We start from the raw sequence: 17,185 nt of genomic DNA, 5'->3' as shown, positions 1-17,185 counted from the left end.
CCCCCCCCAATCCCACATGCATACTACCTTTTGGTGTTTCAAATGTCTGCCTCCGCCTCTGCACAAACGAAATGTTATAAAGACTAGACTGCAATCAGTTAGAAAAAAAAAGTCAATTTCCAAAGGCAAAGCTTTGAAAGAAAGCCTGGAAAACTTTCAAAGATAACAAGTAAGTCTGGCTCACTGAAAACCAGACCTAAAGAAAAGAGGGCCTGCACTGTAGTTGACTGCTGTAAGCTCACTTCACAGTCTTACACTGTGGTGGTAAAACTGGATCCTCTGTGGTACCACAAACCAGCTAAAAATGTGGTTGCACAAACATTTCTCCCAAACAAGTCTAACGGCTTCAGATGTGCCAATTCCTTGACATTGTGCTGCACCTTTGTTTAGTTTGTTTTCCTGCTAGGGCTTGGAAAAGTCCCCGCAAAAAGTCATCTTTGGACTTTTGTGTTGCAGTGTTTTCATGCATTAACAGTTTGCCCGTCCTGTGTTTATGAGGACATTAGAACAATAGAAAATAAACAGAAAATAATGTTTGAATTGACCTGCTAAGAACTGATATGAATTACTAATGTACAGACAACACTGGATTTTACAGATCTGCCTAATAAAGTAGGAAGTGGTACACTTGAACTTGTAAAGACAATTCTTTAGAGGAGACCCTGGAACACTGAAAAGATGGTGATTTAAGCTGCCCTGTGCTTTTCTCACAACATAACACTGCATCTCTCTTAGATGAGGAGCTCATTCAGGTCCACGTTTGTCATGTCGAACACTAACAATAGCTTTAAATGTTACAAATAAATATTATGCTTATGTTATTGAAATATTTTTTTTGTATTAATCTGATTTTTCTACTATTTGGGATTATTTTAACCTTATTCAAAAATCCTACTAATAATTAATACAATAAAAATGGATGGACTAATTTATGAAGCCCGAATATGTCTCAAACTAACATCTGAGCTGCTCTATGACCGTGATTAAGATCATGCGCAGCTCTGCGGTCTACAGCAGTGGTGTTGCAGCCCCGAGCACTGCCCGTGGTGTCTGTTTTCATACACACGTAGCTTTCTAAAATATACTCGTATCTAACGACGATCATGGTTTTATTTCGAAAAGCTGTCCCGGAAGTCTTAGGGTTTGCGTTGCACTTTGCTCGCGGAAGGAAACGAGTCGAAAACGAAAGTTGGAAGTGGTATAGTTTAGCTTAATCAGCGCGGCAGGCCGGTGGGCTTGTTTTCGTGTTAAAGTAACTGTGTGCTGCAACATTTAGCCGCCTAAGCTCCGTGCCGTGCCAGTCTGCTCCAACCACAAACATGGACCCGGACACGGAGGTCGAAAGGTGGGTGTTGTCATTATCTTCCCAGCTTGTGTGCGACTTCAGGAGAGAAGCAGTGTTTCCGACGGGACCTCGTAGTTTACTCTCCTTGTGCGCTACAGACCACTCAGCTCTGACTCAAGTGTTAACACGCATTTATTACTATCAGGTATGCAGTGAGCCCCCCCGTCACGCCTCTTCCTGTGTGACCTTTTCCCTGTCACAGCAGAGACAAGTGAAAAGAAAGAGCCCAGCTGTGTGGACACAGGGGGCAAGAGTTCAAGAAAGCGAGTGAAATCCGCGTTTACAGCGAGCGAGGAAAGTAAACGTCACGTCACTGTGACTGGCTGATGTTTCACGTTTCTGCTGTTAACTTCAGGGAGGCAGTTGTGGGCCAACCGCCATCTTTGCTGAAAACTAGTCTATGAATTTCCAGTCAGACTTCTTTTTCCTGCATGTGTCACTGTGTCATGGATCCAGTCATGGATCCAGGAGAGCTGTGAGTGCTCCAGAAACATGTTCACTGCTCCCTTTGTTGCACCTGGATGCACTGGGCCGTCCTTTGCAAAGGAACACAACTGTATGCTGTGCAGCACCGAACTAACAAAGTAGTGCACATCATGTTTCATGTTTCAATGCCATAAGCTACACATACATTTAGAATTTGAAAAAGCTGTTAAAGCTACTCTGAACATCCCTCTGCTCTCATACTGTCTGCTGTTCTTTACCATCCTGTTGGCTTTAGTATTACAGCCTTTAGCACCATCAGGAATTAATTTGTTTAAGTTGGAGCCAGTTGGGATGTGATGGAGCGAGTTTAGCTTCGGTCACAGAAATCTGAAACACAGAGGAGGAAAACATAAAGTGGCTGACGAGGGAGCCAATAATGTAGTAACGAAACAATAACGAGTAAGTGCAGGCGCGTCTTTCAGAAAGCAACGTGGCAATTCAGAAAAAAATGTTTACCTTTACACCTCTCTGTCACAGCCAGACAACCAAAACTTAATATGAGTGAATATATGTGAGAAGAATGATGTTTAAGAAACAGTCAGGTGCACACTAAAACTTTCTTTTCCTTCACCCAGCATTTTCCAGAGAGAGGATGAGGAGGACGAGGAGAAGGAGAAGTGGAAAAGGCCACCGTCCAGCTACGGTTCAATGAAGAGCGAGAGTGACGACATGGAGGACAACGTGGAGGAGAAGCAGGAAGCTGCAGACGTGGTAGCAAAACTACCTGAACCGAGAGCTCCCACAGGGACAGGGTACTTGGTCCTGAGTGTTTTATCTGATTTGAAGTTTCAGTCTGTAGACTTCTGCTCTTTGCTGTGTGTTTTTGGGACAGTTAGCCTGCCACCCTTAGTTCCAGTTAATTGCCCGTATTAAAAATGAAGCCTGTCCACTGTCTGAGCTGCAAGAAAGTTTGCACAGTCAGCACGATGCACAAGACAGTGCAGCTAAACACAGCTGATCCTGCTGTTAGGATTAGGCTTCAACTTCACTGTCATGTTTAAATACAGGCTAACGAAGTACAGAGTTTTTAAAAAATGTCGTGGATTGGACCTGCGCTGTTTCTATGCAGGGGGCGCTGCCACAAGCCATTCTGGATTTGTTCTTCAATGCTCAGCAACACAGAAGTGACAATAATTCTTTTTCTGCTTTTGAAAGCAGGGCAGTCATTTTACAGCAGCTCATCTGGTACATTTGAATATCCTGTTAGAGTTACAGAGGATGGCAGGTGTGGATGATATGAGCTGCTGCAGCCTGTTACAGCTTGTTGTTCTTCATACTGACCAGGATACAGATCAAGGATCGCTCCGACTCTCCAGAAACCCTGTACACCATGACCACGCAGCAGACCAGAGCGCCCGGAGCTGTGGTCATTGATACCAGGTGGCACGCGCGCGCGCACACACACGCACACACACACACACGCACGTATGCACGCACACACACACACACACACTGTTTCAGTTTAACATGACGATGGACCCGGGCTGGTTTGTCTTCTGTTTTTCAAACACATTAAACTTAAAAAAAACAAATGTTGTTGACAAACGTTATTATTAGAAGAGCCAAAGAGTGATATTTATAGAAATCCACCACACTTTGTTCACCAGTGTTGGGTCAGGCAGGATGCGTGCTGTGTAACCGTGTTTGCAGCAGTCTCTGACTCTACCCTGTGCTTCTGGTTGTCTCCCAGCTCTGTTGATCTGGACTTTTATGAAGATGATGAGGAAGAAGATGAGTATTTAATAACTAATTCTCCAGAACCGCCTGAGCCCATTGAACCAGATGATCCAATGCCTGACGAGAACAGCCAGCCCGGCAGGCTGCACCCAGAACAGGATCTGCCTCATGTCTTTAGGGTTGGTACAAAGCCTGTCTGTCTTTACTGAAGCTATCGCTTGGTGTCCACGCTAAAGACGTTTTCATTGAATAACACAGTGTAATCACCATTTTCTGTCCAAAGTGTTTGGAACTTGTTGCTGTCAGGAGGCTTTTCCTTCAGACGTCTGTCTGCATTTTCAGTGTGATGAAGATCAGTGCCACAATGACAAACAGCAGCCGTCATGTTTCCTCAGGTTATAAAGACGTTTTACATCTTGGCTGTGATTGGTCACAGCTGCAGGTGTGTGTGACAGCTGTCCCATACACACTGGGGCTGACACAGAGTCAGAGAAAGCTACAGATGAAGCTTCTCTGGATTAGTCAGAGGTCTGCGGGGCCAGAAAACCCTGAAACACCCAATCAGTCCATTTGAGACTTTTCCACTTGTTCTGCTGTTACTTCATCTTTCTGCCCAAAACACGCCTGAGAGTGAAGTCCTGCAGAGCAGGCTCCTGCAGTGGGCGCACACATGAAACATTCAGGGTGGAACAAATCCCGATAGTCCATTTGGCAGTCGAGGGACAAATTTCAGAGCAACTTTGCCGTTTTGTTACAAGTTTTATTGATAAATCATGTCCATGGGTTTGAGTACGTGAGCATTCAGCAAGACAAGACATCGTCTTAAGTTGTGTTTTCATAAGGTGCTCTTTATTTGTAGAATATTCAGAGCACCCTGACCAAGCTGTCCTGGGAAGAAATGATGAAATTCAAGTCGTGGTTTTATCAGTGGGAGGCTGACCTGAAGCTGAACCAGATGTACGATGGAGACATACTGGACTTTGTAGACCGGCTGTTGGAGGTCCTCGGTAAGGAAGCACAGCTGTGCCACCTACAGTGATGTGAAAAGTCTTTGCCTTCTTCCTGAGTTCCTATTATTTGGTGTGTTTGTCACACTTAAATGTTTCAACTCATCAAACAAGTTGAAATGTCAAACAGACAACACAAGTAAACTAAAGCAGCAGTTTCTAAATGAAGGAGTTTATGGGGAAAAATCCAAACCTGCGTGTGGAAAGGTGTTTCCCGGAGCCTAATCACTGGCTGGGCCACGCTTAGGAGCAACAGCTGCCAACCAGTCTTTTACAGCTGTGGGGGGATTTTGGTGTAAAAGTTTATTTCACAGCTGAAACAGTCGTTGCTGTGATGGACACTTGTGTCACACATTCTTATTGCTTTTTATTTTGGATGCAAACTGTGCTCTGCAGGACAAGATCAAGCTCTGACTCGCACAATAACAAATCTGGAACGTATCAACAAGAAGCCAGAAGCAGAGGAGCTGTCAAACATGTGTAAGAGAGGTGAGCGGACAGTGCGTGGGCTTTCAGGAGGTTTCAGCACCATCAGCAGAGTATGTTCATGTCTCTGTTTCAAGAAGGGTCAAAGTGCTTTTATGCCTCACGGCAAATGACATCCAATATCTGCGGGAACAGCTCTGGGAAGCCTCAATGGGATTACTTCAGAATCGCTGTGGTCGCTGTGTCAGAGATGAGACTGTTTAAGTCAGAGTGACAATATAATTGTTTTTGGCCATGGCTCAACAATTCATATACTAGCAGGGTTACTCATGTGTAAAATGAAACGACATTTTATATTTTCATGCCATTACAAAGCATCTGCTGCTCCAATCATCACAAATAAGAAAGTTGCTGTAGCTCGATGTGCAACTCTGATGCTCCTGCTGTCTGCCGACACTCGAACATCTATTCTCTGACCTCTGTCTCAGGGGTGTCCAACCCCAGGCCTCGAGGGCCGGTGTCCTGCAGGTTTTAGATGTGTCCTTGATCCAACACAGCTGATTTAAAGGCTAAATGACCTCCTCAACATGTCTTGAAGTTCTCCAGAGGCCTGGGAATGAACTAATCATGTGATTCAGGTGTGCTGACCCAGGGTCAGATCTAAAACCTGCAGGACGCCGGCCCTCGAGGCCTGGGGTGGGACACCCCTGCTCTGTCTGCAAGCTTCTTGACTTGTAAATAGATTGTGTGACGTCCTGGATTTAACCTCTTACTTCCCCTGTAGGCGATGTGTTGTTGAATGATGATGAATGATCTCATTTTAGCTCTCAGAATTTAGACAACACGTACCTGAAGGACTGAATGTTTCTTTCTTTCCTACATGTCATTTTCTCACTTTGCTCCATATCTTTTCCGACACAGCGTTGATGCGTTTCCGCTTGCAGCAGGCTTTATTCAGAGACCATCAAGTCATCCGGGAGGGAGTCATTCAAGCTGGGAAGCAGAACTTTCTAGACAAGGTCTTTGTGGAGCCGGAGATTTCCACCTCTGGTTGTGGAGGAATTTATCCCACCCATGATTTACGACCACCTGCGTCCCCTGTCCCGGTCCCCAGCCCTGACACCTTTGTTGGACTGAACAATTTGATCCGACTAAAGAAAGATGACGGCACTCCGGTGAGGACGCTGGTGACCACAGGGCTTCCAGGAGTTGGCATGAGTGTGTGTGTGGGAAAATTCTGCCTGGATTGGGCCGAACAACGGGCCAATAAGGTGAGATGTTTACAAATCACAGCTTCAGTAAAGCCACAGCAGGGTGTGTTCTGGGCTGGTCCTGAGTGGGGAGGTCTGAGTTCTCTGAGCCTTTATGCTTTACATTCTGCATATCCTGACCCAATGAGCGCCTCAGGCCAGTCCTGACAAGAAAAAGCGTTCGGGTTGGACCCTGCTGTGGATAAACACGTGGTTATACCGTCACTCCAGCAGGAGCTCACTGTTTGAACTATTTTCCAGTCTCGTGCACTTGATACATGAAGAGCGTTAGCAGTTACTTTGAAAGAACACAGAAATCCCAGCAGCTTCACTCGGTCTGTTTCACTCTGATAACAGCTGTAAGGGGAATGAACTTTTTGTATATGTCATCCATCCATTCATCCTCCTGAATGCTGGGTTAGGGGCTGTAATTAGCTCGTTCCATAAATGAAAGCCAGTGTGAGTTCTAGATGTGTTTGATATTTGGAATTACACAATATTTTGTCTACATTTCCCTTTTTATCATCTTATATACTGTGTGAAGCCTGAGCACTGCAGTAGCACACAGCGTAGTTGGTTTGATTCGCCAGTATTTGGTTTTCCAGCTGCAGCAGAGACGAGCTGTGCTACTGTTCCTGTGTTTCGCTCATTACCAAAAGCTTTTCTGTTGTTCTTTCTATCCAGGATATCCAGTTTGTCATCAAACTTTCATTCAGATCTTTGTGGGTCCTGCGAAACAAACACCTCCCTCCTTCTCAGACGATGTCCATCATGGAAATCATTGAATATTTTTATTCTGACTGCAAAGACGTAAAGCCTTTCCTGGAGGAGGACGAATGTAAATTTCTCATCATAATGGACTCATTTGATCGTTACCAGAGTTCTTTGGACTGGGAGGTAAACCCATCCATTCACATACTTTGATGTCTGACTTATTAACATCATTGGCTCAAGTCACATAAAGGAAACAAACACACTTGGATATTTAAAGATTTGAGTGAAAACCCTTTTTATTCTGTGAGACTAACTTCCTGTTCTCAGACTAACTAAACAGAACAGCAGCAGCACCTCCTTCCAACCACACAACAAGCTGCACACTCATCAAACCATCTTTGATATGTAGTGTCAGTGTAACACATCTTCATCTCGTTCCCACAACGTCACCGGCATCATTCACAGCAGAGCTGTTCTGCTTCTAAAACAGCATCATGTTCCCCACAGAGGACGATGCTTGAGCAGTGGCATTGTGTGTGCTAGGAGCACATGGCGTTGTTTTTGCAATGATATCCTGACATGACACAGCTATATTAACCTACTGACCTGAGCTCTGTCACTGGGACCTGATGAATGTAAAAACTAAGAATTTTGTGATTTTTTTTTTTCTTTCTTACCTGATTTTTGTTTCTGAGAAAAATCAGATCCACACACGAGGACATTCGTTTTACATTTGGATAGAACAGTGGCAGCATAACGTCCCTGTAAGTGGATATCAGGCCCAACATTCAGTGTTGTGGTCTGGACAAACCAAAATTCAATGTGCAAGAAACCACACATTTCTAAAGGAAATGTGATGTCCACACATGTGGAGGTCAGGTCCTAGGAGGTTAAATGAAGATGGAGTAAAGTACTTGTGACGATCTTGTTTGTAACTGAGCAGGTTTAGCCAGCAGGAATAAACCTGGCTGCTAAGATAAGTGGCTGACTCAATCAGACGCATTTCTGTCTGTTTCCTTTTTCTGTCTCCAGAATGCTCCAGTCATACATGACAACGACACTCCGGCACATCCTGACGTCCTGGTAGTAAACATCATCAGAGGCACTGTGCTCCGCGGCGCCCGCCTCTGGATCCTGGGCAGACGGGGGGCTGTCTCACAGATACCTTCCAAGTTCATCGATGCGGTCACAGAAATCCAGGGCTTCAAGTATGGCGGCTGATTCTTTCTGACGTCTGTGTGCACGTGATTTAGTTTCAGTGCTGTGAGTTAATCCGTTTGCCCCCTTTGTCCGCAGCGATGACATGAAAGAGTCCTACCTGAAGAATCGCTGGCAGAGCGATACGGATCTGGGAGCAAAGATCTTGTCTCATTTTAAGCGCCTCCCCACACTTGTCATGGCCGCTCGCCACCCGTTTGTGTGCTGGATGGTGGCCACGGTGTTCGAGCGTTGCTACCGTTACCGGGGCTACGGGAAGGATCCTCCCAGACTGACGCCGTTCTACGTCAACATTTTGATGGTCCAGATGAATCGCAGGCTGCAGTTTTACTATGACAGGAGGGAAAATGAGCTGGTAACGTGTCTGTGTTTCATTTCCAAACAGCTTCCAGTCCTGCTGCAAACTACTGCTGCTCTAGTTTGCTAGCTTTAGGAGAGAAAGAGCGGCTTTGTCCACAGTGTGTATTACACGAGTTTCTGAAGTGATGTCACAGAGGATGCATCCATCTTTTATATACTGTCTTTGTTTTTAAACTGGCCAAGTTACAGCCTTAGTATGACTTTGATGGGTCATATACTGTCTATACTGTCGGTAACTGAGTGTTAATGTATGACTGTCGGGTGTACGCTGCAGTCCCAAAGCAGCAGAGTGGATGACATCGCAGCTGCTGTGAAAAGAAGAGCTGTTGAAACAGAAAAGTCCAGATGTGGCCCAGCTTTAAAGGAGCAATAAATCAAACACAGTCAAATCCCAGTTTATTTCCATTAAGACCGATGAACAGGCATTTGCCCTGGAACTGCAAAGCTTATGTTCGGTGTCAGAGCTTTGTTTTTATCTTCTTGTGTTCTTTGCACTCAGAAATGGTCCACTGATGATAAAAACCTGGTGGTACAGTTGGGAAGGATGGCCTTGAAAATGCTGGAGAAGGATACCAGCGTGTTCTATGAAGACGATCTGAAGGAGTACAGCCTGAATTTGAACGAGGTGGCCGTGTTTTGCGGCATGTGCACTGCGCTCCCCGCCCCAGCTGCCAATGGGAGGACAGTGTACTCCTTTATCCACTTCACCTTCCAGGTAAACATGTTCGTGCTTATTCTTTTCAAACAGACCTGACATAAGCTCTCTTCACAGGTTCCTGTTGCTCGGACATCAACCTTCCCATAAACTTTACTGTCTAAGGTTACGTTCACACTGCAGGCGAAAGCGCATCAAATCTGACTTTTCTGACCCTATGCGACCCATATCCCATCATGGTATGACAGTGTGAACGGCACAAATCCGATCTGGGTCACTTTCGTATGTGGTACTGAATCCAATACATATCTGATGTTTTAGAAAGCGACTGTTGTTTGAATGGTCATGTTGCATTAAATCCGTCTTTTACGTCACTGACACAAGACAGACGCCAATTATCAGCGCCGGAGAAGACAAACGAGAAAGCATGGCGGCCATTGTTAAAGCACAGGCCCTCTCTGTTTTCTCAGTGTCCTTCTTTCTCTAATTAATTCGTCAAAATTATGTCAGTTACGACTGTGCAGAAATTGATAGACTGCTGCAACAACACCTACTTGCTCTGTAGCCGCCATTTTTACTTCCATAAACGGAGCACGTTGTGTGTGACGTCTAAGGAACTTGGAAAGAAAAGCGTCTGGACTTCTTTGAGTTGCTTGAAGACGTTTCACCTCTCATCCGAGAAGCTTCTTCAGTTCTAAGGGTCAATGGTGGGGAGTCCCAGATTTAAAGACAGGCCTGTTGCGTCTGTCTTTCTTATCCTCCCTCGCTGGTGTGGGACTCTCTGGGACTCCCCACCATTGACCCTTAGAACTGAAGAAGCTTGTCGGATGAGAGGTGAAACGTCTTCAAGCAACTCAAAGAAGCCCAGACGCTTTTCTTTCCAAGCTCCTTAGACTACGATGACCTGGATGACTGAGAACCTTCACAGACATATTGTGTGTGACGTCTTCTTTTGCACATGCGGGCTGCTTTGAGGGCCGTGAACTGTTCACAGTAGAGCATGTTTGCTGTCACATTTTATTTGTAATGTGAACAACCAGACAGAAAAAAAAATCAGATTTGATCAAAAAAAATTGAGCATTAAGACCTGCAGTGTGAACGTAGCCTTTGACTCCATAAAGGTAGTGAAGCTAGCACAACTCAAGCTGCATTGCATCTTACACACTAACACGCCTTCTAGTATATCAAACATACACTTCACATGTAGGGATCTGTTGAAGCTGCAGACTTTCCCATCTCTCCCTCTGTTTCAGCTACCCTAGCATCCTTGCGTAGATTTTTTATTTTCTGTTTGTTTCTGTTTAATTTATATCATATTTGCAGGGAGTGGTTAGCAGAGCATTAGATCTGAACTTGGGGGTTAGCATCTTTCCCGAGGCATTTGGGATGCAGCCTGGAGCAGCCAGGGATCAACCCACCCACCACAGAAACAGTGTTTGGTTCAGCTTTCACAGCCCCGCTGTTTCACTGATTTTTTTTGTGCAATTTTGCATTTTTTATTTTTTACAGCGCATTGTGTTCTGCGTCCTGATTGGCTGCAAGCCACTGTTAATCAATCTCCTGCCGTGTCTCCTGTACAGTACAGAATGTGGTCAGCTTGTCAAATTTATATAAATCTTTGATCGCTAGCAGTGTGACTCTGAAGTGCTGCACTGTATGTTTGTAGGTTTGCTCCAACAAACACTGTCGACGAAACGTTTTGCGCCCTGAAAGGCAGCCGCGGGTGTGTTTGGTTTCATTCTATAATACTGGACTTATTTTCCTACCAAGGTTTGAACTGTAAGGGTTTAAACAAGAGAGAAAAGTGTGAAAATGTTCGTGTCTGTCTGAGTGTGTAAAGTGTGTAGTGAGGGGTTTTACAGCCTTCAAACATCTATAATAATTGTAAAAAAATAAAACTGGCTACTTCGTGGATTTCTCCTATCGCGGGTTACTCTTAGAACGTAACTCCCGCGATAAACGAGGAGCCACTGTAATCAACTGTTTCTTGTGACATACACAAAAATGTGAAAAACTTGTATGTTGTAGAGATCACGCTTTAAGAAGCTCTATCTTCCTTCTTGCAGGAGTTCATGGCTGCTTTGTATGTCTTCACAATGTTTCGCACAGAGGAGAAGAACGTCCTGGACTCTGGGATCTTGCACATGCCCAAGATCTTTGCATCCAAAGAACAAACCAAGTCCATCGCAGGCCTGATCCAGTGTGCGTTGGTGCGAACCTTTAACCACCCACTGGGTCACTTTGACATGTTCCTGCGCTTTCTGTGTGGCCTGCTTTCTCCAGACTGCCATGACAATCAGCTCTGCGGCTACCTCTTCCGCCAGAACGCCCCTAAGGTAGGAGGGCTGGATCAAGCACGGCGGCTGCTGGAGCAGACCATACAGAAGGCTCCACCTGAAAGGGTGGATAACGTGAGGGAGTGCCTTAGAGAGATGACACAGAGCGATGAGTGATTCAACTCTGCGTGGTTTCATGAAAACTTGACATAAATGTAATGAACATTAAAGTTTTTGTTGTTTGGAGTACAACATCAAAGATGATGATCCTTTTACCGTTGTACCAGACAAAATCACGTTTTTATGCATTCCAGCAGAGGAGACTTGCAGTACTGCTTTATATTTATAAAGTCTTACACAGAGCACTAATAAAAATGTATTCACACAATGTCTTTACTTCATTTAGTCGCCATTTTTCAGCATCTGTTGTCTTTATTTCCCTCCAGCTTAATGTAAGGGAGCCGATATTAATTTACAGACGAGTGAAATAGAAACTAAATGCGTGTCATGCACTGAACAAACTTCCACGAAAAGAATGAAAGATTGTTTCAGTTTTATTAATAGAGCACCAGTTCACAACAACAAAAAACACACAAGCTATGAGAGAGAAGACAAAAGTTTATGACATGAAATTGCTTAGAAGGGCTCAAGAAGATGTGGAGGATGAAGCTCCCGGTGGTCCCAGTGATAATCGGAGTCCTCCCAGTCTCTGAAGAGCGCAGTCCTAGGAACAGCCAAGGTGTTGCGCAGGACCCTCAAGGCCTCTGGTAGAGGACCCGGGCTGGAAGGATGGATCGGCGGGAGGGGGATATCTATTATGTTACACAGATTGCCGATAACAAAGGTCCTGTTGGACCCGCTCTGAGCGCTGATTACTCGTTTAAAAGCAAAGCACTGGTAACCGTGCTACAGAACAAGGCTAGGTCAGGTTAGCAGGATCAGCGGTGCTCTGCGGGTGTGCCAACCTAACGTCTCCAAATTCTGGAGAAGTTACGCCCACATGTGAGCTTTACTGCTGTGCCCGACTTTCCTTCGTCTCAGTTCACGCAGCACAGCCGTCGTCTTATTCCAAAGGTGAGTGACATTCAGCCCACTTTACCGTAAGCTTTGTTCATGCGCCGCTTTCATTTGTTTGTGGCAGCGTGATTTACTCTCTCGAGAGGGACGCAAAAAGCCGCCAGGTCAGTTCTCGGAACTATGTTTCTGCGGGGAAACTCATTTTAACGGGGCCCAAAGAAGTAAACGCTTTACAACATGTACGACTGTCTTAAACGTTGACTAATAAAGTTTGGTTTTGAAATGTAGCCTGTTGGTTTCCCTGCTGGAGCGCAGGGTGGCGCATGTCTGAATCTGTCTGTCTGCAGATGTCTCTGAGTGAGAAAAGCGACGAGGAGCTCGGCAGCTTGCTCTCTCAGTATGGCATCAAACACGGACCCATCGTGGGTAAGTACACACACAGGGATCGCAGTTTTGCGCCGTGAAGTGTTTTCCACACACGCAGATTATCCACGTGAGCGCTGTTCTGCATCTGAAACATGAGGAAAATGTTGCGGGAAACTTCCTTCACACTGGAAGTTTATAACGCGAGGCTACCGCTACGTCAGGTCTGGCTTGGTATATGTGGACAGTATGTGGAAACTGCTTACACTGCATCATAAAAATGGATCCACGTGACATTAAAATCATTCATTACAAAAGGTCATGTGAACCCAAAAACTGCTTTTAATTCATTCCAGCATTTATTTAAATAAGTGTCTGTCCTTTGTTCACATACTGAAGAAGTGTTTTTGTGTGAACACAGACTCCACTCGGCATCTGTATGAGAGGAAGCTTGAAAAGGCGATGAAGCAGGCTTCAGTGAAGACGTCCTCTGATAAGACCTACTACAGAGAGGAAGGTAGGAAGCAGCCTGAGGTAGAAGCCGTCAGTGTTTCAGTCAGAGTGAAGAATACTAAGGATCGGGCTCATTTAGCTCCAATCTTAAACACACAAACGGTGATTGGGTAAAGTCAGGAGACTGTGGTGTTTGGTGGTGAACTGTAACTCTCTTCCCTTCATAGTTGTGAATTTGAAGTTTAAATCCGTTAGTGTTATGGAAACAGCAGCAGTGATGATAACTGGTCTGTATGAAGAGGTCAGCCCCAGCAGCTCGCTCTCAGGCTCACTCTGCTCCTCCTGTTTCTGTCCTCTGATCAGATTTGGAGGTGTAACTTTGAGGTAATAGTTGATGATTTGTGTTTCGTGTTGTTTTTTTACAGAGGAGGAAGTTACCTACATCACATACCAGAGTGCAGTGAGTCCTGATTGTCTGCCTACCCCTTTGTTTTTGTGCCAACTCCTCTACTCTGGAAAAAGACAATAATCTTACAATTACTCCTGCTTTCATTTCGACAGGCTACACGTAAGCGCTCTGCCAACATGTGAGTACTGCTATAACCCACACAGAACATCACAAGGCACATTAAAGACACTCGTGCAACACGACATCCTGATTAACCTGTTAGCAGAAAAAGAGCAGCAACCTGTTCTGTCGAGACCTGCGAGGCTGAGGTGTTGAGGGTTTATTTAGATCATCACCTGCAAAGTACGTTTACCTTGATTATAATGTGACTCTTTAATGATCTCATGGAGGCCTGTCTTCATTGTCCCCACAAACAACACTAGTGACACTATTTCAGCAGCAAACGCACGGCTGAGGAGAGGTTAGAGCCACGGTGTCCAGCACCAGGCCTCGAGGGTCAGGGTCCTGCAGGTTTCAGATGTGTCCTTGATCCATCACTGCTGATTGAAATGGCTAAATGACCTCCTCAACATGTCTCGAGGTTCTCCAGAGGCCTGGTAATAAACTAATCAGGTGTGCTGACCCAGGGTGAGATCTAAAACCTGCAGGACACCGGCCCTCCAGGCCTGGAGTTGGACATCCCTGGGTTAGAGCATCTGGATGAGGCTCTAATTTAAGATCCTCTCGTCCTCTGAGACAATGATGGATCGATGAAGCCGCTCCGCTGACACGTGCATTTCAAACATGGTGCATGTGTGTGCATGCACAAATGTGGACATGAAACTATAGTGAAGCAGATTAAACAGAACATGAATCTCATAAAAATGATAGTGTGGGTTTGTGGCATTCATGGGTAAACAACATTCACCTTGACTGGCGAGATACTGGTGGTTCTCGATGCACCACTCTCTCTACTAACCATTTAGAAACACCAGTTGAAACCTGCCAACAACCACCAGACTGGTTTACAAACAACTAATACCCAGTTAGCAAACATCGTTCCATTCAGTGTTAACTGCAAAAAGAAGTTAAATGTTGTTTACTTAACTGACAGCACACCGCTCCGGTTGGATAGTCTTAAAGCTGATTATATTGCACCGCCCACATACAACACCGTGCTTTTATTTCCTCTATGAAATTCTCCCAAACTGCACTGGTGTTATCACACCTCATCTGTGTTATGGTCCACACTACCATGGAAGTAAAACTGAAAGGGCAGATTGTTGTTGTTTACCCAGATGTCAGTCAGAACTCTGCAGAGTCACATTTCTTAGTACAGTGTTGTGATTTACACTGTAAGATGATAGGTTGGATTTTCTAGTATTTACACTAACGTTATATTAATCTGTGCAACGTTTTCCTTTATCTCTTGTTGTGTGTACACCAACCAATCGTGTGCTTTGTAACTCACTACACACATGCTATTCAGCCAATCAAATCATTTACATGTGAAAATGGGAGAACTCCAGGAGGTGACGAGGGAAGCAGAGAGATGGTTTACATGTGAAACTCAAACTGCAGCATTTCATTATTTTAACTTGCTGATGCTGATGCAGCTGCCACGGTACTTACTGCCATTTGTTCCACGTGAGGGACTTTATCACGTTCTTGACCTTTGTTTGAGGATATTTTATTTAATTGGACTTGATAACATTTTAATACCCAGCCATCCTTAAACCAAAAAGTGCATGCAGCTAACTACCAGTGCAAATCTGTTATGTGTGTTAATAAAATCCACTGTTCTTGTCAGCTCAGTCATAATGGTGATGACACGTTGATGGTAAACCCTGGGGTAACTTTACCTAAAATGTATCATAAATGTAGTGCAGTGAAACAAACCCAGTGCTGGCTTGAACATTAAGTATTGAACTGTGTGTTTCCTGCACACAGGGTGAAGCGAAGCACTGAGCAACATGGAGTGGAGGGACCAGACGCTGACACAGAGTGAATCCTGCAGTATGAAGCAGTCACATGTTTGAGCTCGTGAGTTTATAGCTGGATCTAACCCACCTCTTCTCCTTTGTGTCTCAGGGCTGCCGTGCAGGTCACCTACAGCTCCACCAATCACACCTCTGTACGATCAGGGGAGCCCACTGGAGACAAGTCCACAGGAAGCCTGTGGAAGATGATTCTGGTGCTGCTGCCTTTAGCTGTGTTATCAGCTGTGTGCTACTACGCCTACATCGTGTGATGAACAGTGGAAGTTGTTCATTCGGGAATCATCTTCCTTTGGATGGAAGGATTGTTCCATCGATGTCACATCGAGACTCTATTTTTGAGCTTCACCACTTTTTACTTGGACTCTGCTACAGTAGCTTCAGATTCTGCTGTCCAACTTTAAAGCCAAAGCTTCTAGTGACCAGCCAGTATTGATTTTGTACACCTGTAATACTGTTGAAAATAATACTTATTTATCTGTTACTGGCCTTTGGTGCAGCTCCCCAGTTCATCTTCTGTCTGAAACATCTGTTTTAGCTCCTCTAACATTAAAGCCATCCATTTGTCCTTTTTCTTATCTAATTCAGGGTCAAATGTAATTGTTTTATTACAGTTTTAAGCAGTGTCCTTTTTTATTATTTTCTATTTACCCGAGTTTTGAGATGTACTTAATCATGTAGCATCAGAGAAAGAAAACCGAAGAAGATTCAAAACACCGGACTCACACTGACTCGTTGTGTCCACAGTGAAAGTACACGAGTTGATTACAGCGCTGTGTAACAAGTTTACACCTGCCTCTGTCCAGCTTATCCAAACCTGCTCCATAGGATTTAAAATGTTACTTTGTCCTATAATGACTCAAGAATAAAATGCTGTCTTCCTGCTGTTCTGTAAAGTATCACTCCTAAACAGTGTGCGTCAGTGTAACAGTGTGTAATAACAATAATACAGTTTCTTAAGTCACTGTAAAGCAGAAAGAATTACACTCTTAATAAAATGTCACTGACAAGAAATGTAACGAGGCAAATTATTAAAGGTATTTTTTGTAAAAATAAAAAAAAAGAAAATGTAATGAAGACATTTTACGAGAAACCGTATGTCCGCATATCTGACATCATTTTTGTTGCCATGTTGAAAGACCTTAGTGATCTAATGTTTCCATGTTCTTCTGGCTAGAAACAGCAGCAGGCTAAGAATGACAGTAACGTGGATTCTGTGTTATGGTCAATGAGCTGGACTGTTACTGGAATGTCTCAGCAGATGGGATGCTGCGCTAACACACTGACCACGATGTGGTTTAAAGTACTGTGTACCAGCACACCCTGCTTGGGCCCTTCTGGATCTGAAAAATGAAGCCAAATTAAGAAATGCCAAAAAACTGCAGGACCTCTAAGTGCTGCTTAGAGGTCTGCAAACATGCAAACACGTTTTAACGTCCAGCTGTATAGCATAAAAAGCATGTTTGCAAACCATTTTGGCCTGTGTTAATAGTTTTGATCTTTATTTAAAAAGAGAGAGTAGGGTCATTTCTTTTAATCTTTCCTCCACCTGA

The 17,185-nt window shown here is 44.5% G+C and overlaps 2 protein-coding genes across 4 annotated transcripts; both read left to right on the top strand.

Annotated features, from left to right (window-relative positions):
• The first annotated feature begins 1,062 nt into the window (after positions 1-1,062).
• Positions 1,063-11,796, top strand: nlrc3l (NLR family, CARD domain containing 3-like). The gene is made up of 12 exons (XM_080899552.1): positions 1,063-1,345; positions 2,407-2,583; positions 3,116-3,211; positions 3,522-3,687; positions 4,368-4,515; positions 4,912-5,004; positions 5,863-6,212; positions 6,876-7,088; positions 7,938-8,113; positions 8,202-8,478; positions 8,983-9,198; positions 11,205-11,796. The coding sequence occupies exons 1-12, from the start codon at positions 1,320-1,322 to the stop codon at positions 11,589-11,591; spliced, it is 2,325 nt and encodes a 774-aa protein (XP_080755678.1). The 5' UTR covers positions 1,063-1,319; the 3' UTR covers positions 11,592-11,796.
• A 312-nt stretch (positions 11,797-12,108) lies between these two features.
• LOC308407275 (uncharacterized protein) lies at positions 12,109-16,705 on the top strand. 3 transcript variants are annotated; one of them, XM_080898838.1, is made up of 7 exons: positions 12,109-12,488; positions 12,747-12,857; positions 13,216-13,311; positions 13,673-13,707; positions 13,809-13,834; positions 15,586-15,639; positions 15,727-16,705. In XM_080898838.1, exons 2-7 carry the CDS (start codon positions 12,755-12,757, stop codon positions 15,884-15,886), a joined length of 474 nt encoding a protein of 157 aa, XP_080754964.1. In that variant the 5' UTR covers positions 12,109-12,488; positions 12,747-12,754; the 3' UTR covers positions 15,887-16,705. The 3 variants fall into 3 exon arrangements, with proteins under 3 accessions (XP_080754964.1, XP_080754965.1, XP_080754966.1); XM_080898839.1 differs by having other exon boundaries at positions 12,113-12,488; positions 12,779-12,857; XM_080898840.1 differs by lacking the exon at positions 12,109-12,488 and adding an exon at positions 12,518-12,595 and having other exon boundaries at positions 12,779-12,857.
• The last annotated feature ends 480 nt before the right edge of the window (positions 16,706-17,185 follow it).

The sequence above is a fragment of the Rhamphochromis sp. 'chilingali' genome, assembly GCF_963969265.1.
Source record: "Rhamphochromis sp. 'chilingali' genome assembly, chromosome: 12".
In the NCBI taxonomy this organism is placed as follows: domain Eukaryota; kingdom Metazoa; phylum Chordata; class Actinopteri; order Cichliformes; family Cichlidae; genus Rhamphochromis; species Rhamphochromis sp. 'chilingali'.
Note: the sequence above shows the minus strand (reverse complement) of the source record. Positions and strands in the feature narration are given on the sequence as shown.